The 27,715-nt window shown below is 40.6% G+C and overlaps 1 protein-coding gene across 1 annotated transcript in view; it reads left to right on the forward strand.

The window, feature by feature from the left end:
• Positions 1-1,963: 1,963 nt before the first annotated feature.
• The window catches only part of Grpr (gastrin releasing peptide receptor), a 37,603-nt gene continuing 11,851 nt past the window's right edge, over positions 1,964-27,715 (forward strand). Inside the window, exon 1 of the mRNA XM_036173869.1 lies at positions 1,964-2,760. Coding sequence (XP_036029762.1) covers positions 2,345-2,760 — 416 coding nt within the window. The 5' untranslated portion in view covers positions 1,964-2,344. The remainder of the gene's footprint in view (positions 2,761-27,715) is intronic.

Genomic DNA, 27,715 nt, shown 5'->3' on the forward strand with positions numbered 1-27,715 from the left:
TAGCAACAGCATTAGATATTGGATTCGACACTGTCTCACCAACTTGCCTCCAGCTGTGTCTCATGCCGCACGTCCCTTGCCTGGTCTCTTCTAATTTGGGTGACCTTTATAAAGGGGCTTATAGTGGTTCTCTTGCTCAGTGCCATCCATCCTTTGTGCCACTAATCAATGCTGCTTTGTATCTGTTCAGAAAGCTCTAGCATATACTTAGCAAACCTTCAGCATCAAATATCACATTTTCTGAAGAAAGGGTGGTTGCTTCATTCTAGAAAGGCAGTAGTGTCTAAAAAGTGGTCCCCTTGCTCAGCACCACTGTCTAGCCTCTTACATGTGTAGTACCTGGAAGCTATAAATTTCCCTCATGGAAATAGAGGAGTTGGTGATTCACTGGTGTGAGTGGAACTCTTGTCTATAGATTTGAGATCAATCAGTCTTCTGAGCAAAAACAAATCTTTTCCCTTCAATTCCCAAATGGTAATTATGGCAATAGTGATAAGTAGCTAAAATTAATCAAATGGAATAAATACTATTTGGTCTTACCAGGGATTGTTTTTATTAACCTTCATAAATTATCCCCACTCCACAGATAACGAACTTGAACCTGAAGACATGTAAGTAATTTGCCCAGGCAATGTGCCAAGGTAATAAATGAGAGGGTCAGTCAGGACTGAAGCTCATGTCTTGCATCAGTAAGTTGTACTGCTAGCAACTGATTGACACCACTAGGCTCATGGTTATTGACTCATTACTGTCGAGGCTGGACTCTACTAAGAACCCTTCTACCTACAAGCATGTAGTATCAGTCTTCTGCACACTGCCTGCAAGGATCCTTTTCATATTACAAAAAGAGTACAGCAGCCACCTGGGTATCAAATGCCGCAAGTGTCCATGACAACACACTTGGAAGCTTTCTTGATGGGCCCTAACATAGTAACAAGCACTTGTTTCTTTATTCCTTATGGGTCCTGAAAAATGAGCCTTTTGCTAGCACTCTCTGTTATTAGCTAACTTACAGGAAGGGCCAGCTTCACAGACAGCTTGAAGGTACAGCCTTATAATGTATTTACTAGCGCCAGCTAAAGGTCAAGCCTGATTCTGAGAGTATTTTTAATAGAGTCTTTCTCAGCATTCCTTCGACCATAACTTATTTCTTTCACCAGTTTCTCCCTCCCCCCTCATTTCTTGGGAGAATCCACAACTGTTGTATAGTTCAGAGGAAATTGAAAGCTTGCCAAATAATGCAAAAGCTACACTAAAAAGCCAGTTCATATGATTTTTAGATCAGAAGAAAAAGGGCATATTTTTTTTTTCTGGAAAGGATTATTGATCTTTGAATGTTAAGCACGCAGCTGGCTCCATAGGTAAGGAACACAGGGGCTTGGGAAATTCTCAGGAAAGAGCACATGTGTATTGTGCTTCTGGTTTTCCTAAAGTCTATTGCTGGAGGTTTTAGGTGTGAGTCCTGTGCATGCAATTCTCAGTAACAGTCCCTATTCCAAAGGGACTAAGTAGGACAGCTCACACACAGACCCAGATGTATCATGCTAATGCATTTGTAAAGATTAGAAATGGGGAGGGTCATGAGTCACATAGGAACTCATGGAGATAGTATCAGAGATAGCCCTAGTCTTTGCAGAGAGCAGCGTTTATTAAATACCGACTATGGGTGCTGCTGGCTTAAATGAAAAGGCAAGGTATCTGTTAAGCCACAGGAGTTGCAATCTGCTGGCTGATTCTCATTTGGAGAAAGCGGGCAGCTGGGCAGTGATTGAAGTGTCCAGCAGGGGGCTGGCATTCGCTGTCTATACGTGGTCCTGGCTCCTCTTCAAAGCCTCAGCTCAGGAGAGCTGCCGTTTGCTGGGAAAGCCAGTGACGTGCAAAGCATCCTGCCTATAGGATTGGAGGCTTTCTTGGTGCAGTTTTTTCTACCCACTTTAAACCTTCAGGTTCTACATATCAGGAAAGACGGGAAATGCTGTGTGAAAATAGCAATCCAAAAGTTCTTAGCAAACTGCAGCCAGAGGAACTCAGACTAGAATGGAGGTAGGAAGAACTGGGACAGAGTGGGCTTAATCCTAAGCTTTTCTTCGGGCTGAGTTTCTGTTGCTTGTTAACTTAGGGCATTTACAGATAGATGTATCACTCACTGGTGGTGTGGAGGCTAGGGCAGAATCAACATCGATGTACTGAGCTACAGTTTGGTATACCAGTGTGTGTGCATTCAGAGTGTTTTTATTAAAGGAGATCAAGAGGCTAGCACAGATCTTACCTTTATCACCTAACTGCAAAACCAGAAGTTAAGAAGCAGCATCTTAAAGGCACTTTTCTAGAGAGAAGTCTTGAGATGGCTCTAAATAATTGTTCCCACCTAAACCTGGAAGTGGACCCTTTCCTGGACTGCAACAACACTGTCAATCAAAGTCTGAATCCCCCCAAGATGGATAACTGGTTCTACCCAGGAATCATTTACGTCATCCCTGCAGTTTATGGAGTTATCATCGTGATAGGCCTCATTGGTAACATCACCCTGATCAAGATCTTCTGCACAGTCAAGTCCATGCGAAATGTGCCAAACCTGTTCATCTCTAGTCTGGCTTTGGGAGACCTGCTGCTACTGGTAACCTGTGCCCCTGTGGATGCCAGCAAGTACCTGGCTGACAGATGGCTGTTTGGCAGGATTGGCTGCAAACTGATCCCCTTCATACAGCTTACCTCAGTGGGGGTGTCTGTCTTCACACTTACAGCATTGTCTGCAGACAGGTAAGTACTGACTGGAAGTTCATATCCTCTCTTGGGGTGGTGGACTACTCAGTGAACGACACAGGAGAGCTGTTTTCATGAAAGGGAAGTTTTACTCAAATTCAAACTCCCTTCCAGGCATGGTTTTGTTCTGGAAATTACTTCTGGAGTTTGGCATATTAGTTTAAGAAAAGAAAAATGAGTGAATGGTGGAGACAGGAGGAGACAAATGAGAATTAAATCTCTAAGTCTGAGACCAAGGAAAATCATTGCCTAGCCTGTCTTCTCCCTCCCTAAAAAATTAATTGAGCAGTGAAAAGGACAATCATGCCCCATAGTTTCAACCTCAGGCTAATATTTCTCAGAAGCAAGTCAGACCCTTTCAGAAAACAGAGAACTTCCCACTGCCCCTCTGTAAAACCTTTGAGAAAGAAAAAATAGGCTCCATTTCTGGAACTTTATCTTCCTTGGACAGTGTTAACTTTTCTTACAGCTGATATTTGAGTGTGACTGTACAAAACAATTGTGTGTTGATTTTTGTAAGTTTTCCTTCAATGAACTTAAACACAATTGCTCTCGTTGGCCTGGCTAAGAAAATGTTGTTCAAGGTTGACTTCTAATTGTCATAGCTTTATTAATGTCCTTCTATGTTCGAGTTTGGTAGGGGGTAGGTATCCACTTTTATTCTGGAAAATGCACATCTTTGTGAACTTCATATATATATATATATATATATATATATATATATATATATATATATATATACAATCTTAAAACATGGTCTCATGCGTTTATCAACTATCTACTGTGTTAAAAAGTAAAACCCATGTTTGAAAAAGCAAGTAAAGAAATATTTGTAGGATATTCACACACATTGCTGACCATATCTTAGGTTCTGAAGATTGGACACAGAAATGATTAGACTATCAGATACAGCATATGCTAAATGGCTAAATTAAAAAAAAAAAACAGGTCCAGTGGACCAGAGATTATAAGTTATCTTAGGTCAACTCTATGGTGTATGTTAAAGATACATAGGACCAGAGTGCATACTGGAAAGAGCATAGGCACAGTTCTTAAAAGTTTAGAATCTGAAGAATGTGGCCTACATCTTAATACATCTGGTGCTGGAGTCTTTTTCTAAAGGAACAAACCGTCCTCAGGTGAGCTGGCCTTGGTAAGTAATGGACAAATAACGATAGCGTTATCAGTATTTGTGGCCATGTGTTTCTCCTAAGCTACTTAAACTACACTGCTCAGCACAGATGATATTCTCAGAGACTGAAAAGTAATGACCCAGAAATGAGGTTATAGTGTGGACTGGACAGAGTTTCTCCACTCACTCTCATCTTGCTTGCACCCTGCCTTTTTGCCCTCCAGGTACTAATGACCACAGATACTTTTCTGTGTTTATTCAGGGCCAGCAAACTTTGGAGCTGGCAGAAGCTCCATGGCTGGTTCCCACTGGTGGAGGGCACGTCAGGCTGAGCATAATTTTCTTGATGGGAAGAAGAGATTTGGGTTTCCGGGCTGGTGAATGCAGTGGTCCAGATGGTGTTTACTGTCTCTTCGGGGAGGCAAACAGAGTGAAAAGGGAGGGTATGGAATGGAAAACTGCAGCTGCAGGGACCCTCTTCCTGGAGTTTCAGCGCAGACTGAACTCACCATCAGCAGTCAGGAAAAGCTCTGTGCAAAGCTGAGTTGAATACCACCGCAGCTGCAGTCTGTCCTCACTAATTTTTTTGTATTCGGCTGTGCCTTGCAAAGGCTGATGGGTCGCTGGAATTACATACAGGTGCCGCACCACACTGACTTCAACAAGAATAGGTGGCCTGCCAGTTTGGTAACACAAGACTGTACATTTCTATTTATCTTATGTTTGAAAGCAACGAGATTCTAATAGCAACATTATGGGCTTGGCAATGTAAATGTGATTTCTATACTTTTCAATGTGTCATCTATGTACACAGTAAAGAGAGTATGTTAACAGCTCAATATTTTACATGATGTCTATGTAACTGTGTAGTCACTACCCAGTTGAGATATTAAGGATTTTCAGTACCTTGCCCATTTCTAGTTAATATTCCTATAGAGAGGCAATTATTACTTTGATTTCATTCACCCAGTATTACTTACTGCATTCATATGGAACCATACAGATTGTCTGCCTAAAAAGAAATTATGCTTGGCATAGTTGTGTGTTATTCATCCATGTTGAAGTGTTTAGCAGTGTTTTTTGTTTTGTTTTGTTTTGTTTTGTTTTTTTTGTTTTTGTTTTTTGACTGTGTGCAGGGTCCCATTGAAAGAAAACTTCAGTTATCCTGATGAACACTGATGTATTTCTTATTTGGGGCTGATAACCTTTTCTGGGTATTCTACTTTTTTTGAGAATTTCATACAATATATTTTGATCATATTACATGCCCTTCCCCAACTCCTCCCAGGTCCTAACACCTCCCTGCCCACCCAACTTCATGTTCTTCTCTTTAAAAATAGAACAAACCAAATAGCAAAAGCACACATACAAATGAACAAATAAACAAGCACGAGGTCCATTTTGTGTTGGCCAACTGTTTCCGAGCATGGGCCCTGCCCTCGAGTGTGATTGATATACCCAGTGTCACTCTGTTAAAGAAAATGGATTCTTCCTCTCTCAACAGCTATCAACTGCAGATAGCTTCTTGCTTAGAGGTAGGGCTTTGTATCTCTTGATTGGCATAAGAATTTGTTTCTTTTAAGCATATGTCCATGTCTGAAATGCTAAGTTATATTAATATAAATGCTTATATTCAGTAAATATTGGCAGTCTCCAAGTGAGCCCCCATATTTGATAGCTTGGTAAAAGGCTAATGAAACTCTCCAATGTTGATGACCATCATAGCCAAAAGGGGGCTTTGAAACCCTATGTAGAGCAATAAAAGAGATACCTTGACAGAGTGTACCATTAGGGGGATGGGGAGAAATCTGCAGCTAGGGAAAACCCCAGGAACTCACAAGATTGTCCCCAGCTAAGACTCATAGCAATTGTGGAGAGGGTTCTTGAACTAGCCTTAGCCTTCCCTTGCACTAAGATTGGTGTCTACCCTAATTGTCATCATAGAACCTATATCCAGTGACTGATGGAAGCAGACATAGAGACCCACAGCCAAGCACTTGGCCAAGATCCTGGAGTTCAGTTGAAGAGAGGAAGGAAGGATTCTAAGAGCAAGGGGGGTCAGAATCATGATGGGAGAAACCACAGGAATAACTGACCCAAGCTAATGGGAGCTTATGGACTCTGGACTGACAGCTGGGAAGCCTTCATGGGGCTGAACTAGGCCCTCTGAATGTGGGTGAAAGTTGTGTGGCTTGATGTGTTTGTGGGTCTCCTGGCAATGGGACCAGGACTTACCCTGGGTACACTAAATGGCTATTTAGACTCCATTACCTATGGTGCAATGCCTTACTCAGCCTTGATGCATGAGGGAAAGGCTAAGTCTATCCCCAACATGATATAACAGCCTGTATTGACTACCCAAGGGAGGCTTTACCCTCTATGAGGAGGGGATAGGGATGGGATAGAGGTAGGTGGAGGGGGAGCAGGAGAAGAGGAGGGAGGGGGAATGGGTTGGTATGTAAAAGGAAAGAAAATTTTTAATAAAAATTACACACACACACACACACACACACACACACACACACACCTATGGAAGCCTAGGCCCCACCCAAAGCTGCTGAAACAATGTTTCCAGTATGTGAGTGGAACTCAGAACAGTACTGAGAAGAAGTTCACATTCAAGCCCCTTCAATTTTAGTCCCTGTCTTCTCTCTCCATTTGTACTCTTTGGCTTCACACATTCAGTAATGTCCTCATACGTGGTACTACATGGTCCCATTCTTATTGAATCCACTCTTCTCCTTTCATGAGTATATGGTTCCACTCCTCATCCCATGGCACAGGCTTGGGTGGGCATCAACAGGTCTGCATTTTTGACATTTATCTGCTACTACTATCCATATGGGGTGGTTGGGCCAAGTTATTTAACTAACTCTATGGCTTTGGTTTAATTACCTGTAAAACGACATAGTAAAATGGCAGAGTTGAACTAGATTATTTTGCTAGGGGTGGGGGGGAGAGGAGAGCATTGTGGGCACATGCATGTGTGTGTGGAGGCCAATGGCTAGCCTCTGGTGTCATTCCTCAGGAGCTGTCCATCTTTTCCTTTTTGAGCCAGAGTTTCTCACTGGCTTAGAATTCACCAAGTAAGCTAGGCTGCTTGGCCAACATGCCCCAGGGATCTACCTGTCTCTCTGCTTTCGCAGCACTGGGAAGCTCCATAAAGTCCATAACACCCAGGGTCCATTCTACTTATAAGAGTTGAGGAACTACAGTTTGGTTGATATTTGAGCAGTGAGCACATAATCCAATCAAGCAACTAGGAGTAGAAGCAGGAATTTACCCTTGTTTGACAAAGAAACCAAAACCACGTGCTGATTTAACCTTCACGACAAACTTGGAGGAAAGTGAAACCACAAGCCACAAATTCTTTAGCAAAACTTGACACTTTCTTTAGCAACACTCAAAATACAGTCTGATTCCATTTCCCTTCTCCTGACATTGGGAGCTACAGGCTCAACATTGGGCTGTTCTAAAAGATGGTGCTGAGTGATCCAAGGCAGAAGGGGCTCTTCTCCCTGGTCACTTCAACGGGTCTCCAAGCTATTATGCCTAGCTTTCTGGATTCTGAAGAGATTGATCTTTTTCTCACAAAAGACTCAATTTAGTGTCTTATAAAGCATCCTTCCAAAAAAGTCCCTCAGTTAGAGGAGGTTGGGTGGGCTGCCAGTTCTAAGTTCTGTATAGTTTGGCTTTTCAGAGGCACATGCTGCCCGTCTGGAAGGAAGTATAACTTGTGTCTGCCCACAGCCATGGAGAACCAGCACTGCAGCCAGCAGGTTCCAGAATGAGCAGAGGCCAGGGGCTGCAGAAGCGGGCTTTCCCAGCCAGGCTCTCTCCCAACTGAAATGAGGTGTAAGAGGAGAGAGCAGGGCAACAAGAACCTTCATCTTGTCTCTCACACATTATCTTTTCAAGTGTCAGGCTTTTATGCAATTAATTAAGTATCATTTCTGGCAACTTAATATGCATGAAGGCAAAAAAAAAAAGCACAAACTTCATCATGAAACACACAGCATCTCACGAAAGGGCTCCCTGGTGAGGTTTTTTTGAACTGTGCCTGTCAATAACTTCCTTTAAAAATAGACCAAATTTGCATTCTTGCACTTATAAATCTTCCTGGTGTGTGGGGTTGCATAAATTCTCTCTTAATTAAAACACACGCTTTCAGAATAAAATGGAAAATGGAAATTTTCCTCTTTTTCACCTCTGAGCAAAAGCAAAGAGGGACATCCAAGCGGTTTCTTTTACACATTAGCCACCTTCTCTAAGAGACCTTTCTTGGCTACTCAGTCTAAAAGACTGGCTAAGGCCATCCTATCAACCAATTGATTTCTTCTTCAGGTTTATTGGAATGTAAGTTGTATATAGGAAGTTCTTAGAGGGGCACGTCTATGAACCTTGGCACTCCCCAACCTCACCACATCACCTCCACCAACACAGTCCAAATAAATATCATTTCTATCAACCCCCCCCAAAGATACTTTCTGGTCCCTGTGGAGTGTATCCCTTCCTCCACCTCAGCTCCTGGAAACCTTGATCTTTTCCAGGGTGTCCCATGAATGGTAGCATACAGCCTGGTTCCTTTTTACACACTGTATTGCATGTGCAAGTAACCCACTCCTATTTTGCTGTGTAGTATTCATAGCATTGATGTGCCATGGTTTATTTATCTGTCCTCTAGTTCATGATCAGTAGGAGTGTTTTCAGTTTGGGATGATGATGAATAAATCTGGCATAAATGCTCATTTACAGTTTTAGTATGGATATATATTCTCCTGAGTACATATAATCTACGATTACTTTTCTTGAGAATTTCTTTGTTTTTTTGTCGTGCTGTAATTATATAAGCACAGGAATTGGGATCTAGTGCCTGGGGAGATGGCTCAGTTGGCCAAGTGCTTGTCAGGCTAACATGAGGATATGAGTTAGAGCCCTAGAACATGCCTATGACCCAAGCACTGGGGAGCCAGAGATAGAGAGATACTGGGGGCTTGCTGGCCAGCCATTTAATCTGAATTGTCAACTTCTGGGTTTGGTGAGAGTCCTTGTCTCAAAATATAAGATAAAGAGCAATGATGTCAACTGCCGACCTCCATACACATGTGCACACAGGGTGGGTACACACTTGGATACATACACATATAAAGGAGGAATCTTTCTTATTCATTAATGTATTCTCTGATTCTAGCCTGTACTGAGTGTTCAAGATATCTTTGTTGAATAGATGAAATGAAAGATTCATGAAAGAAGGAATAAAAGAATGAATGACTTCAGATGGCTCATACCGGATGAACCTAGAATACTTGATTATGATCTGCAAATCATGTTCATTTCCTCTGATGATTCACTAGAACAACAATGGCTCCAGCCACAGATGACAGGAGCTAGGTCTTGCGGAAACCGAGGAGTGCTTTTTTTTTTTTTTTTGGTTTTTTTTAGAGACAGGATTTCTCTGTGTAGTTTTGCGCCTTTCCTGGAACTCGCTTTGGAGACCAGGCTGGCCTGGTCTCACAGAGATCGCCTGGCTCTGCCTCCTGAGTGCTGGGATTAAAGGCATGCGCCACCACCGCCTGGTGAGGAGTGCTTTTTAAAAAAGAAAACCAAACAAACTTTTGAACAAAAGGCAAATAAGCATTTAAAGTTACTTAGAACTTATACAATGGAGTTGGTAATTAAATGAATTACAAATTAAATGAGTTATTAAATTCTATAGTCATCACAAAATTCAGGAAAGTATGATAATACCTACTAACTAGCTCCTGAGTTGACCATGCTTGCTTTCTTAAATATTTTGGCTCCATCCTTATCTGTCTCCTCCTAAAACAGTCATCATCTGGACATATTTATTTCCTTTGCTCTACTTTCTTTTTAAGTTCTGGGGACTGAACTGCAGACCTTATGCATGCATGCATGCTAAACATGCACTCTACAGCTGAGCCACACTCCCAGTACTGATCACATTCAGTTATAAGAAATTATAAACAGTCTTTCCCAAAGATGAGCTTCCTGGTAGCTTATCCATTCCCATGTGGTCAACACTAAACACATGTACATAAGAGCAGCAACACTAAATGAACTCTGAAGGCTTTATTTGTACATACATATGTATATTATATATGTAATTATAATTCAGGAGAGGAGGCCATAGATCTGAGAAGAACTGGGGGAAATGTAGGAGGAGTTGAAGGGGGAGAGGTAGGGATGGAAATGATATAAATACAGTACCTATGTGTGAAACTCTCAAAAATAAAAATAGGATACCATGACTTGCAATTACCATTTCCTTGGGGGAAAAAATGAAAAATTGGCATAAAAATGAGGAGAAAAATTTTAAAAAGAAATTAGAACGATACAGCTGTGTTCTATCATAGATGATTAAAATCAGCTTTTTATGAGAGGTTAGAAAAGTTTCCATCCAATTTCACAGCTCATTATCAAGCCTGTCGTATATAAACATTTAGAATTATAAAGTTTTAGAAAGCTGTTTTCTTGACCTTGTTTCTCTCTTGCTACAACAGAATACTACAGACTAAGTAAACTGTAAGCAGTAGAAATGCATTTAGCTCATGGTTCTGGAGTCTGTGACTTCCAAGAAGCTCTAGGGGCGGTGAGGGTCTCACCGCTGCACTGCCACACTGCATGAAGGAGAGAAAATGCGTGGGAGATACACAGCAACCTGAAAGTTTGTAACAATTTACTGAGAAGAAGGGGAGCAAGAGCAGGTAGTGGGGCAGGAGAGGGGAGGAGAGAAAGACATACCTGAAAAAAAATACTCTTTCATCATCTCCCAAAGTTCTGTCCTAGCCCCTTGGAGTATACCTCCTTCCTCCGTCTCGGGTCCGGAAACCTTGATCTTTCCAGGGTGTTCCATGAATTGTAGCATACAGCCTGGTTCCTTTTAACACACTGTATTGCATGTGTAAGTAACCCACTCCTGTTTGGCTGTGTAGTATTCGTAATGTTGATGTGCCATGTTTTATTTATCTGTCTTTCAGTTCATGATCAGTAGGAGTGTCTTCAGCTTGGGATGGTGATGGATGAATCTAGCATAAATGCTCATTTATAGTTTTAGCATGGATGCCTTCTATTCTTCTGAGTACATGCAATCCATGATTATTTTCTTGAGAATTTCTTTGTTTTGTATATATGACAGAAAATGGAAGGAGGACTATTGAGGGGGAGAAAAATTAACAATGGGAGGGATAGCAGAGGGCTGAATATGAGCAAAGCTCATGTATCATTTGCATGATACATCCATGCAAAAATGACATAATAAAAATAAATTCAATAAATGAAAACAAGTAAAAAGTAGTTGTTCACTGTTGATGAAATTAATGCATTCCTGCAATAATGGCATTAATCCATTCCTAAGGGCAAAGACCTCATAATCTGACCACTCCCTAAAGGTCCCCCTGACTAACACTGTGCTGCTTGAATGACAACCGAACTTCAACCCTAAGTTTTTAGATGGAGGGATGACATTCAAACTGCTGCAACTATTACCAAGTTTTGACAGTAATTCCATTTTCTTATGTCTTGAGTAATTGTAAGCACTCATTTGATGAATGGCACCTACTATGAGCTCTTTCGCCAGGCTTGGTATTTTTGTGATTATGCATAACACAAGCAAATTGATACAATACACTTGATACTTATAATTTGGTCACAGGCTTCTGCTTTACAAACATACACTGGTAAACTCAATTCTACTTATATATCTAAATCAAATATCTTACCTTATTACTTGATTTTGTTTTTATCAGTCTCAACTGATCAACAATTTATCTCTCTTTTCTTACCTTCTGTGTTGGCTAGTTTTATGTGAACTTGATACAAGATATCAGAGAGGAGGGAGCCTCAATGGAAAAAAAAATGCCTCCATAAGATCAGGCTACAGGCAAGCCTGGGGGCATTCTCTTAATTAGTGATCAATGGGGGAGGGTCCAGCCCATTGTGGGTGGGGCCATCCTGGGCTGGTGGTCCTGGGTTCTATAAGAGAGCAGGCTGAAGGGTTGGGAATTTAGCTCAGTGGTAGAGCGCTTGCCTAGCAAGCACAAGGACCAGGGTTTGATCCTCAGCTCAAAAAAAAAAAAAAAAAAAAAAAAAGAGAGAGAGAGAGAGCAGGCTGAGCAAGCCATGAAGAGCAAACCATGCAGCACCCCTCCATGGCCTCTTCATCAGCTCCTGCCTCCAGGTTCCTGCCCTGCTTAAATTCCCTCACTCATTGCTTATAATGATAAACTGTTACATGGAACTGTGAATAAAATAAACTCTTTTTTCCCTAAGTTGGCTTTTGGTCATGTGTTTCATCACAGCCATAGTAGCCCTAACTAAGAGAAATTTTAAGTTAATTTAATATTTTAATTGTTCCATTTCATTCCCCATGGATTTGTTAATTATAGAAACCCTATTCAATATTCATTTATGTACATCCCTAAAGTTTACAATATGTGTCCTTGACATATTAGTGTCTATTATAAATTAGAATTTCCTCATAGTACAGGGCTTTGAGGACACTTCAAATTTACTTAAAATTCCTTCTTGCCTTTTGGCTTTTTATGCTATATTTTACATTTTATTTATTTGTGTGTATCTGGGGGATATTGTGTGCAATGATTTGTATGTGGTCCTCATCTTCCTCTTTTATATGAGTTTCAGGTACTGAACTCTGGTCACCAGGCTTGGCTACAAAGCTCCTTTATATACTGAGCCATCTTGCCAGCCCCCATCTATTCTATATTTTAACTGTCTTTGTATTTTTATAAACTACATAATACCATTTGTGGTGTTTACACATATTTTGTTTACTCACATGCTTATTTTTAAATTTAGATGTTGCTTTGTCTTTGTATTTGTTTTTCCTGTGTTCTCCATTCCTTTGTGTATCTCTGGCTTTTTGCCAGAGATCATTTTCCTCTTGTCTAAGAACTCCCTAGAGCATTTCATTTAGTAGTGACACCTCCTCACAGTTTCTGTTTGACACTGCCTTATTTTGTGTTTAATTTTGGAGAATTAATTTTGGAGAATTTAGAATTCTGGGAGGAGGGTTTATATCTCTTGGCACTTTGCAGTTACCTACCATTCATCATCATCTGAATTCTTCTGTGAAGTCACAGTTTTATTATAGTCCCTTTGACAATATTGTGGGTTTTTTCTTTCTGAGTTAGCATTTTTTGTCTTTTTTTTTAAACTTTCAGTGGTATTACTATGATACACACAGATGTAGTTTGTTTGTTTATTTGTTTGTTTGTTTGTTTGTTCTCATGATTGGGGTCCATCATGTTTCTTCAATCTCTGGCCTAAAGGTTTTAGTCAGTTTGGGGAAGTTTGTAAGCATTACAACTTTAAACATAAATTCTATTCCCTTCTCTCTTATCTTTCTACATATGTACAGAATAACTACAAACAAACTTTATGTTTTAAAGTCTGCCCCTTTCACTATTATTAAGGCTAGCAATTTCATAACAGCTCTGTTACTGAAAAAATTTCATTTCTTTGTTTGTTTTAAATTTATTTGGGGGTGCCAGAGATAAAATCTGTTTTAAACACATAATGTCACAATTTTGTCACGGCTTATAGATGTGCTTCTCCCATTTCTCTATGTTGATTCTAATTTGTATTTGGCTCACAAATAGATTCACAATATATTTTTAAAATTTTGTGGGGGTTGGAGAGATGGTTCAGTTGTTAAGAATACTGGCTGCTCTTGAATAGTACCCATGATCCATTCTCAAAACCCACATGGTGGCTCACAACTATCTATAACCTCAGTTCCAGGGAATTTGACACCCTCTTTTGACTTCCTGGTGCTCCTGCATGCACATGGTGCACATAAATTCATGCAGATACACATGCAGGTACTTACTTATGTAAATAAGTAAATCTTTTAAAAATGCTAACCTCTGGAATACCTATATATCTATGTCTATTATAATGTTCTTTCTCCTTGTTTTATGGCCACTTATTTTGCCTCCTGGTAGACCAAGCAATTTTTGCTTGAATGACTACTTTTGTGTATGAAAACGGGTAGTTAAGTTGAGGCTCTGGGTGCTTATTATAGTCCAGAAAACACTGCCTTTGCTCTTGCTAGCCGCTGGAAGGTAGTATTGAATCAGACTTAACTGGAACTGAGCAAATTGGAAGCTGAGCTTTTTGGCCTCTGTGGGAGTTAGTCTGTATTTGGGGATACTTCAAAATATCAAAGTTGTAACCTGTCCATTTCCAGTTTTCCTCTTCTGCTGAAATTTACCCCTCTGGGCATCTCAGCTTAACCTCCAGGCTGTTAACCTGGAACCCCCTTCCTTCTTCAGTGGCCCCTGTACTCCACTTATTGCCCATCTTCACCCAAAAGCTGCTTGAGATTTGCAAAGGGCCTCAAGAGAAAATGATCCTGAATGCCAGCCTCCTGTCTGCACTTCATTTTCTCTCCAGGACTCAAGCTTCTCGAATTATTATCACCTTGGTTTGCCTCTGACAGGTTTCAAAGACATTTTTTCTAACATTTTGTTTCCGAAGCTCTGCCCAGCCACCAACTAGTTTTCCATGATCAGGAGTGGAAAAGCCTACCCCACCTCTCTGAAAGACCTTCTAAACTGCCCTTAAAGGGGCACTCAGCTACCCAGTTGGGCCTGTGAGGTCAGCATTCAGAGTCTCCAACACTCTCAGCGATTTAGCATCAGAGAACTGAGTTCTGGCTCACTTCAAAGGGAGTCAGTCAAATCTCAGCAGAGGTCTGTAGAAGTACCTACTGCTGAGGGTGCACATCAAAGCCTCAGGGATCCTGAAACTAGGCCGGGACTCTCAGCCCAGTGAGCAGGAGTTGGAGCTGACATTTAGTTACACAATGCATTTGTAACAGCTGAAATTTCATAGACAGAAAAGAGCCAGAGTGTTCCTAAGATACGTTTCATTATTTAATATTTTTTGAGGATTTCATACATGAGTGCTGTATTTACATCGTTTCCACACCTCCCTCTCTCTCCTCTAGTTTCTCTTATGTTCCCTGCTCGCTCTCAAATTCATAATCTCTTTTTCTGTAATTATTATTGTCAGGCATATGATATAGATACACACACACACACACACACACACACACACACACACACACACACACAGACACAGGTCCTACTGAGTGGAGTTAGTGTTGCCCATGTACATGTGTCTAGAGCTGACCACTTGGGACTGGATAACCTGTCAGGGGCTCATCCCTGGAGAAGACTGATTTTTTTTTCTATCAGAAACTCTTTATGACTAGAAGACAGTATCTCTCAGTGGTGTCCTGGTCCTCTGGCTCTTGCAATCTTTCTACCTCCTCTTCCCAAATGTCCCCCTGAGCCTGTGCTGTTTATGGGGTTGATGTACTGATTGAGACTGGTCACCATCTGTCTACTTTTTTCTCTACATCTTGACCAGTTTGAGTTTGAGTTTTAAAACCATTATATATCTTTATCTTGTACACAATGGTGGGTTAAATTAAAACATTTTCATACAAATATAAATCATCTGCTGAGAAAATGCCCCACACTACACTACTATTCCCCTTTTCTCCCCCTTCATTTCTTCTCCTTAGTCCTTTTTGGTTCCCCAGATGATTTTTATTCTACTTTCATATTCTATATACATGCATGATTTTTATGTATCTAATATAAAATCTAGGAACCATGTATAAGAGAAAGCATATGATATCTTTGTAACACTGGCTTTATTTGCCTAGTACATGTAACAGTTTTCATTGTCAACACAATCTGAATCACCTGAGAGAAGGCCTCTGAGAAGGTCTGTGAGGGATTAGCTTATTATATTAATGGAGGAGGAAAGGCCTGCCCACTGTGGGTAGTGCCAGGGGATCCTTGGCTCTATAGGAAAGGGAGCTGAGGAGCAGCACACATGTGTTTATCAGACCCTTCTGCCTGTGGACCTAATGTGACTAGTTGCTTCAAGCTCTTATTGCTACGACTTCCCCACCATAAAGGACCATAACCTAGAACTGTGAGCCAAAATAAGTTCCCCCCACCTTAAGTTGTTTTTATGCATTTCACTACAGCAACAGGAAAGGAAACTAAGACCTACTTTCCTGCAAATGATATGACGTTGTTCTTTTTTATGACTGAAAAACATTCCAATATATATGACATTTTCTTTGCCCCTTCCTCTGTGGTTGGCCACTTGGGTTAGTTCCCTCACTTAGCTATCATGAATAGTGCTGCAATAAAGACGGATGTGCAAACAGCCTTGATATCTTAGCTTGCAGTCCTTTGGGTCAACACCTGGGAAGGGCGTAACTGGCTTCTATGGAAATCTATTTTTAGTTTTATTTCTTTATTATTTTCCTCTCTTCCTTGCCTTCCTCCTCCTATCTCCGTTTCTATCATCTCTGTCTCTTTCTTTTGTAGTCTGCTCCGGCTGATTGGCGAGTGAAAACTACCGAAGATTATATTTAAAGAAATAGGGAGAATGCAAAATTTGGCACATAAGGAAATTTATTTTCAAGCCAAAGGACTTACTGTGACATGTCTATGTGACTCATTTGTGTCTTTATACTGTTTACATAGAAATGGAACCATAGGTCACTTTGAAGCTTTTCAACTTCCCCTTTTGCCCTTTGCTAATTTTGTTTTGTTTTTTTCTCTTTCATTGAGTTAGGCTGTGTCACATCTGGGTCAAATGTTTGATATGAAAACTACTTTAAACACAATTTTCAAAACAATAGAAATTTATGTTACAATAAAACAACAGCATTTTCCCCCATGAAAACCTATGAGCAATGCTGGGTTTTTTAATTATTTTTTTTTTTTAGTTTATGAGTATGGATGTTTTGTCTGAATGTATATCCATGCACCATTCGAATGACTGATGGCCTCAGGGGCCAGAAGAGGGTGTTGGGTCCCACAGAACTGTATTTACAGATGTCTGTGAATCACTGTACTGGTGCTGGGAATTGAAACCTCTACAAGAGCAGCAAGAGCACTTAACCACTAAGCCATCTCTCCAGCCCTGGGAATGCATTCTGAAATATGATGATGAAAACTAAAATTTAAAAGACTCTGAATATTGGATGATTAGCTAATTATATATTGCCTGTTCTTATATTACATGATCAAACACATTACAGAAGAATTGGAGTGCAATTTTTTTCCTAGATTGTCAACAAAAGTGGAGTTGAAAATTAAATTGATAGTGTGAAGAAGGCATGCACCACAGGATGCACATAAATACAGTCAGTATTTATTCTTAAGCATTATTTACTTGTGCTTTAAGGGAATACACAAGAGTCTACAGAGCAATGGTCTTGCTCCATCTCTGAGAACTAGCTTTCATGGCACCAGAAGGCACCATGCAAGCATCTAAAGGAGGAAGGCAGCTAACAGTCCTACTCAGCTAGGATATTATAAACCATGTCAATGACCAGCATGGCACAATAACTCTAAGGGTGCAGTAATGGTATACATATCTTGGCAATAATCAACAGCTCTCTTATTGGACTTAGGACTCTCTCAACAAGAGGGAAACAATGCCTGGTACTAGAATCCTAGCTAACTACTCAGTGCTAGTGAAATCATGGTTATTGGAGGAGAATCACAAAATTACTATACTAACATAATCCCTAAAAACAATATATAAACATTGGTCCTTATACCCACAGATTAGTATAGTCTTTACCCCTCGTCAAGTAAACTTCTCTTTGCAACAGATAGAGACCACTACAGAAAACCACAACCAATCAAAATGCAGAGCTGTGGACCTCTGCCCCCAAATACTACCACACCTAAGGCTCAAGGAACACTATGGAAGAGGGGGCTGAAAGATCGTAAGAGCCAGAGGACCAGGGAGTTTTCTATGAGATTATGTCTCCTAGTAGTATCAGAAGCTACACCATAAAATTGTAGCAACATGACATGCCCATGAGCTGAACAAGGATGACACCAATGGGCATGTCAAAGTGGAAAGGGGAAAGTCTGAGAGGTCTCAACCCTACACAAAGAACTGAGAAAACCTAGAAATTGGAGATGTCTACCCCAGGAAAAAGCATATCATATTTGTGTGTGTGTGTGTGTGTGTGTGTGTGTGTGTGTGTGTGTGTGTGTGTTTGTGTGTATGTGTGTGTGTGTGTGTGCAATAACAACTAATGAAAAAAGCCATGGATTTATATGGGAGAGTTTGGAAGGAGGAAAGGCAAGGGAGAAATGTAATTACATTATAATGCAAAAATAACACAAAAGTTTAAAAAAAATGGTCAGTATGGGGAATCATCACTGATTGAGCATCTAGAGCCTTATAGTCTCTGTGAGGTTCTCAGGCAACTGGCAATGAGACTTCTCTTGGCTTTGGCATCTTCTTCAAGCAAAAGAAATGACACTTGATGGCTTCTTATTTTCAGGCCTATCGCTCCACAGAAGAGAGATTTGTAATTAGAAGGATGTGTACATTTATCTCTATTGTGGTAGCAGTACTTCACATATTGATCTATTGCCATCAGCTCTAAGAGCTCTTCACAAAGATCTATGTAGAAATCATTGTCATGTTCATTAAGGGCTTTTTCTGGGCATGTCTTGCTTTTCCAGCTAGACTTTAAATCCTCATTGGCCAGGAACTTTTACATTCATAGTGCCAAGCAGAGCCTGAAATACCAATTTAGTACTTCAGTGTGCTGATAAATCCACTAAGTATGCTGAGCAGTGAGGGCTTGGTACTAGAAGCCCAATGGCAGGGCTCAGTGGCCTATTGTCTTTATTATCATGAATTAATAAGGCTAATAAGCAGTGTTGCGTGATGGAAGGCAGGCTTACTTCTATTTAAAAATAGAATGAACAGCTTTGAGGAGCACAAGCAGAGAACATAGGAACATTAGCCTTGTTCCCATATTCAGTGCACATAGGCCAGAGCTTGGCAAACATTTATGTTAAGGGCCAGATGATAAACATTTGAGGATTTGAAGAGCACAGGGTCTCCACTGCAACCACTAAATTCTGCTTTTGTAGCATGAAAACAGCTATAGATAATGTGTAAACAAATGGGCATGGCTATGTGCCAATAAAACTTTATTTATGGATGCTGAACTTTGAATTCTATGTAACTTTCACACATCTCATAAATATTATTTTTCTTTGGATTTTTTCCCAGCCACTTATAATATAAAAAAAAATTACTATCTTATGTCCATACTAAAAGAGGCAGAAGGCCCCATTTGAGCAATGTGTTCCATACAGTTTACTGTCCATGATTCAGACTTGAGTGCACACTTTCTGGGACAGTCATTTAACAGTGACCGTTTCCTGTTTGGGTGGGCCTAGGAGAATATTATACATAAAACCCCTAAATCTTGGGGTGGGGGAGATAGCTCGATTGGTCAAGCACTTACCTTGCAAGTATGGGTTTGATCTCCAGAACACATGTGAAAAAGCTGCCCAGTATAATGGTGGTGCACAGTTGTAATGCCAACTCTAGGAAGTCAGAGACAAGAGTGACCCTGGGGCTCACATGCCAGGTGCCATAGCCTACACTATGAGCTCCAGATCAGTAAGAGACTCTGTCTCAAAAAAGCAAAGTAGACAGTAGTTGAGGAGGAACTCCCAACATTGTCTTCTGGCCTCTTGTCACGCACATGACCCCACACACAGAGTCCCACATCTCTCTGGTATTGTAGTGGTGTGGATCCCCTGCCATAGCATACACTGTAGCTTTTTAGAGCATCAAGAACCACTATCATCTGTGTTTTTAAATGGTAAAGTGGGGTTCTATAGCACATGGTCAGAAAACAGTAAAATCGAGAGCAAAGCCAAGGGCTGTTTCTTCCTGCATGCCCGCAGTTGTCTGATGCGAACAGCAGTTTCAATCCAGAAAAGGAAATGCTTTTGAAGAGAAAGTTTAGCTGTATTCCAGCACACATTGTGCTTCTTGCCTCCTGCTTTGTGTTGCACCATTGTGCACGGTGCTGCTTCCTCTGGGGGGTTTCATTGAACAAATTCAACAAAGTATGAAAAGTAAAGGGGGGAGGGGAGGAACTAGGCCTGGCAAGATTACTTCCTCAGTTATCACTTGTGAATTTTGAAGACCTGAAATGGCCAGAGAATTGGGAAGCATTTAGACTGTGTATGATGTTCAGAGCAATGTTATATAAGGCCTTGAGAGCACCATTGAACTACACATATGGCAGGAGAGGAATGGGTCACTTTGAACATCTCAAACCTGTTTCCTTATCTCAAGTTACGTATGGCATGAGCCTCCTAACATGGGTGCTGGGAGCAGAACTCAAGATCTCTGGAAGAGCAACATGTGCTCTTAACCACTGAGTCATCTTACCAGCCTGAATCATCTTCCTTAATCTCCAGAATGAGTAAAACCCTAAGTGTCCAGGCTTATGGATTCATTTGCATTAGCTAGTTCCTAATATAGGACCCTGCAAAAGTAGATACTTAAGATATGCTTGTGTGTTACCAGACATCCTGCTTTCTGAGTGGTTGGGGTGCTTCACTTCATTTGAGCTAATTGGCACATGAGAAAGTAGAGACTCTGTTCCCTAGAGATCACCACACTTCCTTGAAAAGACATAGTGGCCAAAGAGGCTTGCTAGCACTGGCAGGTTATGGCCTGATGTCTGGAGGGGCATCTGTGTGATATGACAAAATGTTTACATGAGAGACTGATGTTAAAAGACACAAAAATTTCTAATTTTAATCTTATAAAGAAGACCAGAAAAAGTAAATGGAAAGAATTATATCAAAACATCATGTGTAAGACTGCTCAGTGATTCTTATGATCTAAGGCTGGACTCAGGAGCCAGATGGTCTCTATTTGGATTCCATTTGTTTATGTGGCCTTGAGAAATGTAGCCATTTTGTCAGTTCTTTCATTTGTAAGAACATAAGAGAGAATGAGGAGTGAGAAGGCAATAGGGTGAGAGAAACAAAGGGGGAGAGAGAGAGAGAGAGAGAGAGAGAGAGAGAGAGAGAGAGGATAAACAGTACTGACAATCTTCAATTGCAATAAGCATTTTTAAAGGTAAGAGTAACTAACTATTGAAAAGTATTTCATAGAATATTTTGTATGCTCTTTCTTTCTCAAGCATGAGTTCCAAAGGCATTTGTCTGAGGATGCTAATAGGTACAGGCATAACTGTATTAAAGTTAGATTTAGAATGTAATGACAGAAAACATTTCAAGAGCTATCCATCTCTTAACATAGTAAAATTCAAATTAGAGACCTTTTTATCATTTAGTGTCAATCTATCTCTTTTTTTAAGTTAATTCTTGGAACCCATTGAGAACTGTGCCAAGCACACAGTACATGTAATGTGAGTTTTCATTAAATAACAAAACAGTCCAAAGAAAATCATGGTAAATTGCTAATGATGAAAGTAGAGTCTCATGTGGGTTCCCAGACCTTACCCTGTCTCCCTCCTCACCTCAGGCTTCTTCCTTATACAATAAGACCTCTCCAACACGGCCAACGTCAACCTAAGCTGGAGGACCCAATAAGTTACAGAGCTGAGTCACCCTCTTACTACTTCTCAAACTTCTCCTCAAAGTTTATTTAAATATACTGCTGTTGAACGTTCATAATTTGACACAATGAGTCATATGCCATGATGGTATTTTTGAATTTCAATGCATCTTGTTTTGGAAAAAAATTGTAACATACTTTATTAAGGTAATTTAGAAATTCTATTTTTAGCCCCAGTAATGTGAAATATACTTAAAACTAAACACTGTCTCCTATATTTAAAAGTTTACATATATGTTGGATAAACTAAGTGGACCAGGTAAAGAATTTATGCTGTAGGTGGTGGCTGTATGCCCTGGTGTGCCCTGGGAGACTTGGCTTCCTTTCTCAGAGCAAGGGCAAACATTGTGCCCAATGAAGGTTTGGGGCCAGCAGATGCCATCCCAGAATTAACAACCTATGACAAGTCTCAGACAAAGAGGGTTCAAAGAGGGCTAGGGACAGATGGGTAAATGCTGTCACTTTGTCCTTGGCTGTCACAGTTCTACAACATGCTCCAAGGCTCTCAAGGGTTCCCTTGCCCCTGCACCCTCCCCCAAGCCTCCTCTTTGTCTTGCTTTCCGCAGTCCTGGACTTTCTGGTAACTTGCCCTTACTTGATTCAAATCGTCACTCTGAGTCTGTTTGGGGTGAACAACTAGCTTTGAAGACAATCTATGACCCCAATCAATGATACATTCCATCCCAGAACATGAATGAACTCTGTCTTCCAGGCTTGTCTCATCTCCTGATTTTCTTTGTATTTTCTAGGCTGCAAGGTAGAGTGATTTCACTATGTCTGACTTCAGTGTGCAAATGGAATCTGGAAATGTTCTTCTAGCTTTGGGGCTCATAAACTGTTGAAAAGGTGTAACAAGATCTAAATATATGTTCTTCTCTCCATAGAGTTTTTGAAGAATGGTCTATGAACTGCTTTTGCCAGGATCCGTGCATACTTACTGGAGTTTAACTGGGTTATCGCTTTCCTTTGTCACTTTAAACATACCCACGGGCAAGGGCAATATTTCAGCCTGCTTCTACCCCTTCTGAAAGGCTTCCTTATAAGATTAGCATTGAACTCTGGAATTAGATCATCCTGATGAAACTCATTTTTGGCCCAGGGTTCAGTTGGTGCCCAATTCCTTATGAGAAAGCATTATAGGATGTCCAACAACAGATTACCTCTCTCTTCCCACCATATCCCTAAGATTTTTCAGCCCTCATGTCCTAGAATCAGAGGGCTGTGTTACTGATGTTTTGTAGTATTGAGGATTGAACTCAAAACCCTATGCATGCTGGGCAAGTGCTACATAACTGAGCTACACGCCCAATCTCATCTCCTAGAACCACTATCTTTATGTCTGAAACATTCCTGTCATCGTCCCTAGCCTGTCATTCTAGCCTGCAGGCTTCTGGTTCTTCATTAATGCCAATATTTTTTTTTCTTTTTAAACCTCAGCTCAGCTCCAAGGTCTCCCTCAGATGACCCCTTGGGGCCCTGGGGTCTCCGAATATAGAAGAAAGCTCAGAATTCACTCTAAGCCTCAGGCCATGTGGATCTCTCTCTCTCTCTCTCTCTCTCTCTCTCTCTCTCTCTCTCTCTCTCTCTCTCTCTGTGTGTGTGTGTGTGTGTGTGTGTGTGTGTGTGTGTGTGTGTGTGTGTGTTGTAGTTTATTGTATTAGGAATCCCAGGTTTCACAATCAACCACAAGACCATCAGATTAGGAAGTTATCATGATGATGAATAGACTCAAACTTTGTTGCTAATGTTTAACATTGGTAGTCCTGGATAAGTTAATGAAACTCAGTTTACTCATCTGTTAGAGAATAGTAATGTTGGTGTCTGCCATCCAGGATTGCTGTGAGGACAAACCATGATCATTCAATCAAAACAGCACAGCCAGTGAGAGCACAAATACCTGAGCTTCAGTTGTTATGGTGGTGGTGATTTTTAACTGAGTCAAGCTGATTGAAACCCATGTACACATGCTTTAGTCTTTGGAAATCTGCACAAAAGAGAAATTCCTGGGAGCTGGGGAGACAGCTCCATCTGAGTTAAATCCCTAGCATCCACATGGAAGAAGCCAAGTAAAGTCATTTAAGAAGCCAAGCACAGTGTCCTGTACCTATAATTCCAACCCTTAGGGAAGCAAAGACAGGAGGATCCTGAGGGCTTTCAGTCACTTTCTCAATTAGTGAGCTCCAGGTCTAGTGAGAGATCCTATCTCAAAAAAAGAAGGTGGAGAGCAATGTCTATGTATATCATCTCTGGGTCCACCTGGTGCACACACAGATAAACATACACACACATACACATAGAAACAGAGACACACAAAAGAAAGTCCCATATAGTGGCTACAAAGCAAGTCTTTGAAGAGGAAAGAAAATCTGTGGAAATATTGCTACCTGAAGCCCTTGACTTGTTGGAGGAATTTACAACTCCTTCACTGGGAACTAGCCTTCTTTCCATAGTGGAGGGTGAGCACAATGACTTTCAGTGTTCTTCAGAGCAAATAAGTGACAGCTTCTCTCCTCCCCCAAACCTGCTATGCTCTCCAGAAGATACAGGTTGTCTCCTGGGAGAGAAGATGATGGAGAAATTTCCGCCCTCAGGTAAATGTTAGGATTGTATTGGGTTTGGAAGGACTCTATCTACACACACTATTTGCTTCTTGGTCTCTGCGGAAAACCTAAAGTCCAATTACACTTTACAGCATGGATCATGACTCACTCCCTTGGCCTAGGCTTAAAGCTTGCCTCTTCCCAAAGAAGGAAGATCTCTGTTGAAGACTCTTAGGAAGTCCACTAAAACCTTAGCTACATCATCTGGAAACTTTCCTGAGGGATAATGGCCCCCAAAGCGGAAATCAGGAAAGTTGAGACCTATTTAATGGGTAAGAGAGGAAAAGTATAAAACCTATTTGTATCGGCTTCTATTTAAATGTAAGGATGAATTAAACATTAGGGTCCAAACTGAGGCTCACTCCCTGACCACTCTATCACGGGACCCATTACTAGATGCCCATCAGGCAACAGAAGCAGTGCCCTCACCCACAATGGCAGCCTAACTTTTCCCTAATCTCTCAGCTCATATCCAGCCACTGTGGACTGATGTGTATTTGTATGTAATCCAGTTTTAATTAAACTAGCCTCCCTAAATGAACAAGTGTCTTAAAAATAGTCCTGATGAAACAAAAGAGAACACAACAAAACCTTACAGGCTATAGATGATATTAAAATCACAGACCCAAGAGAACAATGTGACTATAGCTAGGAAGATACATCCCTTGCTCTTGATGTAGATCCTGAGCTGATAAGATATATTCAGTCACATTTCAATTATAATTTAATAATGTTGTTCATGTGGCAAAGGCTTTTACCTTTAATGACAAAAAGTAAGATAGATGACATTATGTCTTAGTTACTTTTCTATCACTGAGAAGAAGTGCTATGGCCAAGGCAACTTATAGAAGAAAGAGTTATTGGGTTACAGTTTCATAGGATGCATCTTTGAACATCATGGCAGGGAGCATGACAACAGCTAGGCAGGCCTGTATGGGGCTAAAGCAGTAGCTGAGAGCTTACATGTTAGGACAATAATCACAGTAAGGAGATAGGGGGATAGAGAGGGAAGAGACAGAGACAGACACACAGATAGAACTAGTTAAGAATGGAATGGGCTTTTGAAACCTCAAAGCTTGCCCCCAGTGACACACCTCCTCAAAAGGCCATACCTCCTAATCCTTTCAAAACAGTTCCAGTTGGATAACAAGCATTCTAATATGAAAGCCTATGGGGACCATCCTCATTCAAACTACCACACATTGTTTTACCTTTTTTGTACTGTTAGCTTATTTTTAAAAATATAGATTTAGAATATCTACTTACATCCAACAAAAACCATTTCCTCAATTTTGCCCTTACAATGTAGTATGTGTGAGTGTACGTATTTGTGTTTATGTTTGCTTGCTGAGTTCTGTGTTGAACTTTGAAAAGTAAACCCCTATGTATTTGAGTGTTTTTCCTCAGAACAAGGACACTCTTTGTCTTAGTTAGGGTTTCTTTTGCTGTGAAATACTATGACCAAAAGCTAGTTGGGGAGAAAAGAATTTTTTTGAGTTACACTTCCACGTTGTAGTCCATCACTGAAGGAAGCCAGAACAGGAACTCAAGAAGGGCAAGATCCTGGAGGCAAGAGCTGATGCAGAGGCCATAGAGAGGTGCTGCTTACTGGATTGCTTCCCTTGGATTGCTCAGCCTGCTTTCTTATAGAATCTAGGATCACAAGCCCAGGGAAGCAATATCCATGATGGGTTTGTCCCGCCCCCATCAATCATTAATTAAGAAAATGCCTTACACCTGGATCTTATGGAAGTATATTCTCAATTGAGGCTCCCTCCTTTCAGATAACTCTAGCTTATGTCAAGTTGACATAAGACCAGCCAGCACACTATTCTGTGTACTTAATATCATTATCATATTGAGAGAAATTAATAATTTTTAACAATATCTAATATTTAACCTATAATCATATTTCCCTTACTGTTCCCTAAAGTCTTTTATAGCTTCTTTTTTTATAATTATGGATAAAATAAAGGCTTTATGTATTACATGCATTATACCTCTTTCATCCCCTTCAACTCTCCATTTCCTTCAGTCTCAATTTCTTTAATAACAATAACATTGATATTTTAAGAATATTTTGTATTTGTTACTTGGCAGTTCCATATATGTATACAGTGCATCTTGATTGTTTCCATCCCCAGCTTTCCCCCAACTCCCTTTGGGCCCTTTCCAAAACATCTCCCTCCCACCTCATGTCCCATCTTCTTTTTAAAAAATAACCCAACTAAGTCAAATAAGTGATTCCCATATATGCATGTCCCTAAGACTCTCCAATGAAGAATGAGCAACCTATCAGTGGCCACACATCCAATAAAAATGACTCCCTCTCCCAGCAGCCACCAACAGCCAATAGCTCTGCAGCTAGGGTGGGGCTTCATTATCTCCTCCCCCAACCATGCTGGAATGTTTACTGGTTTGATCTTGTGCAGGTCACCACCACTGCTATGAGTTCATGAGAGCAACAGCAATCTCATATCCAGAAGAGAGCATTTCATAACACTCCATCCCATCATCTGGTTCTTATACTCTTTCTATCTTCTGTTCTGAGATATCCCTTGACATTTGGATATGGGGTTGATATAGATGAACCATTTAGAACTGAGCATCCAACAGTTACTTATTATTAGCACACTGACCACTTATGAGTCTCTGCATGAACTGCTACCAACGAAAAAAATAAGCTTCTCTGACCAAGGTTGAGAGCAGCACTAATCTATGGATATAAACATAAATATGTGTTTAAAGATTGTTTATTTTTATTTTGTGTAGATGAGTATTTTGTCTGCGTATGTGTATGTGCACTGCATGTGTGCTAAGTGCCCATGGAGGCCAAAAGAGGAGGGCACTGGATCTTCTGGAACTGGAGTCACAGACAGTTGTAAAATGCCCTGTGAGTACTTGGAAACAGACCTGGTCTTCTGCAAGAGCAGCAAGTGCTCTTAATTGCAGAGCCATCTCTCCAGCCTCAAACACAAATATTTAGAAGGTAGTTTGATCCATCAATTTAACAAAACAACAGTAGTAAGTGCTCTAGGATCCATCACCTTCCCAACCAGAACTTTTGACTGGGTTTATAGTACTAGGCATGAATGCTTCCCGTGGCTCAGGCCTCAAATTCAATCATAAAAGTTTGGTTACCCCTAAAACCATTCGACTATTGCACAGGTAGGGGTGGGTACACCTTGCCTGCTGAGTAGCATGCAGGGTTCACTCCCGGGTAATTCTACTTATGGCTTTGCCCACCCCACCCCCAAAGTGGCCTTTGTATCAGCTTCTGACCCTAGAAAACTGGCCAGCAGAGAGGAAATTTCCAGATCAGTTAATAACTTGATTTCCCTATGTCCTGCAACCAAAGTATGTGGTATCTTTAGCAATAGGTTCCTACTATCTAGTTACAGTTGCAATGGACATTGTGAGTTTTGGTAAGTCAAAGCCAGTTAGTTATCTTCCAGAATGTACCAGAATATGGATTTGTTTTTTTCCTTCATGTTTAGATTCTGATTAAATGTTTTGACCAGAAATACTGACTTCATAGTCAGTCAGTCTGATGACTCAAGCCTACCTATAAGCCCAACTACTTCAGAGGCTTGCAAGTTAAAAGTTTAGTTTCATGAATTCATTAGTATAATGACAAAATTAAAATGAACGTATTTTTAAATTTTTAAATAAAATTAAAGATTTTCCTGTGCCTCCAATAATGCCTTAAGCACTGGTT

This window comes from Onychomys torridus, chromosome X (assembly GCF_903995425.1).
Source record: "Onychomys torridus chromosome X, mOncTor1.1, whole genome shotgun sequence".
Classification (NCBI taxonomy): domain Eukaryota; kingdom Metazoa; phylum Chordata; class Mammalia; order Rodentia; family Cricetidae; genus Onychomys; species Onychomys torridus.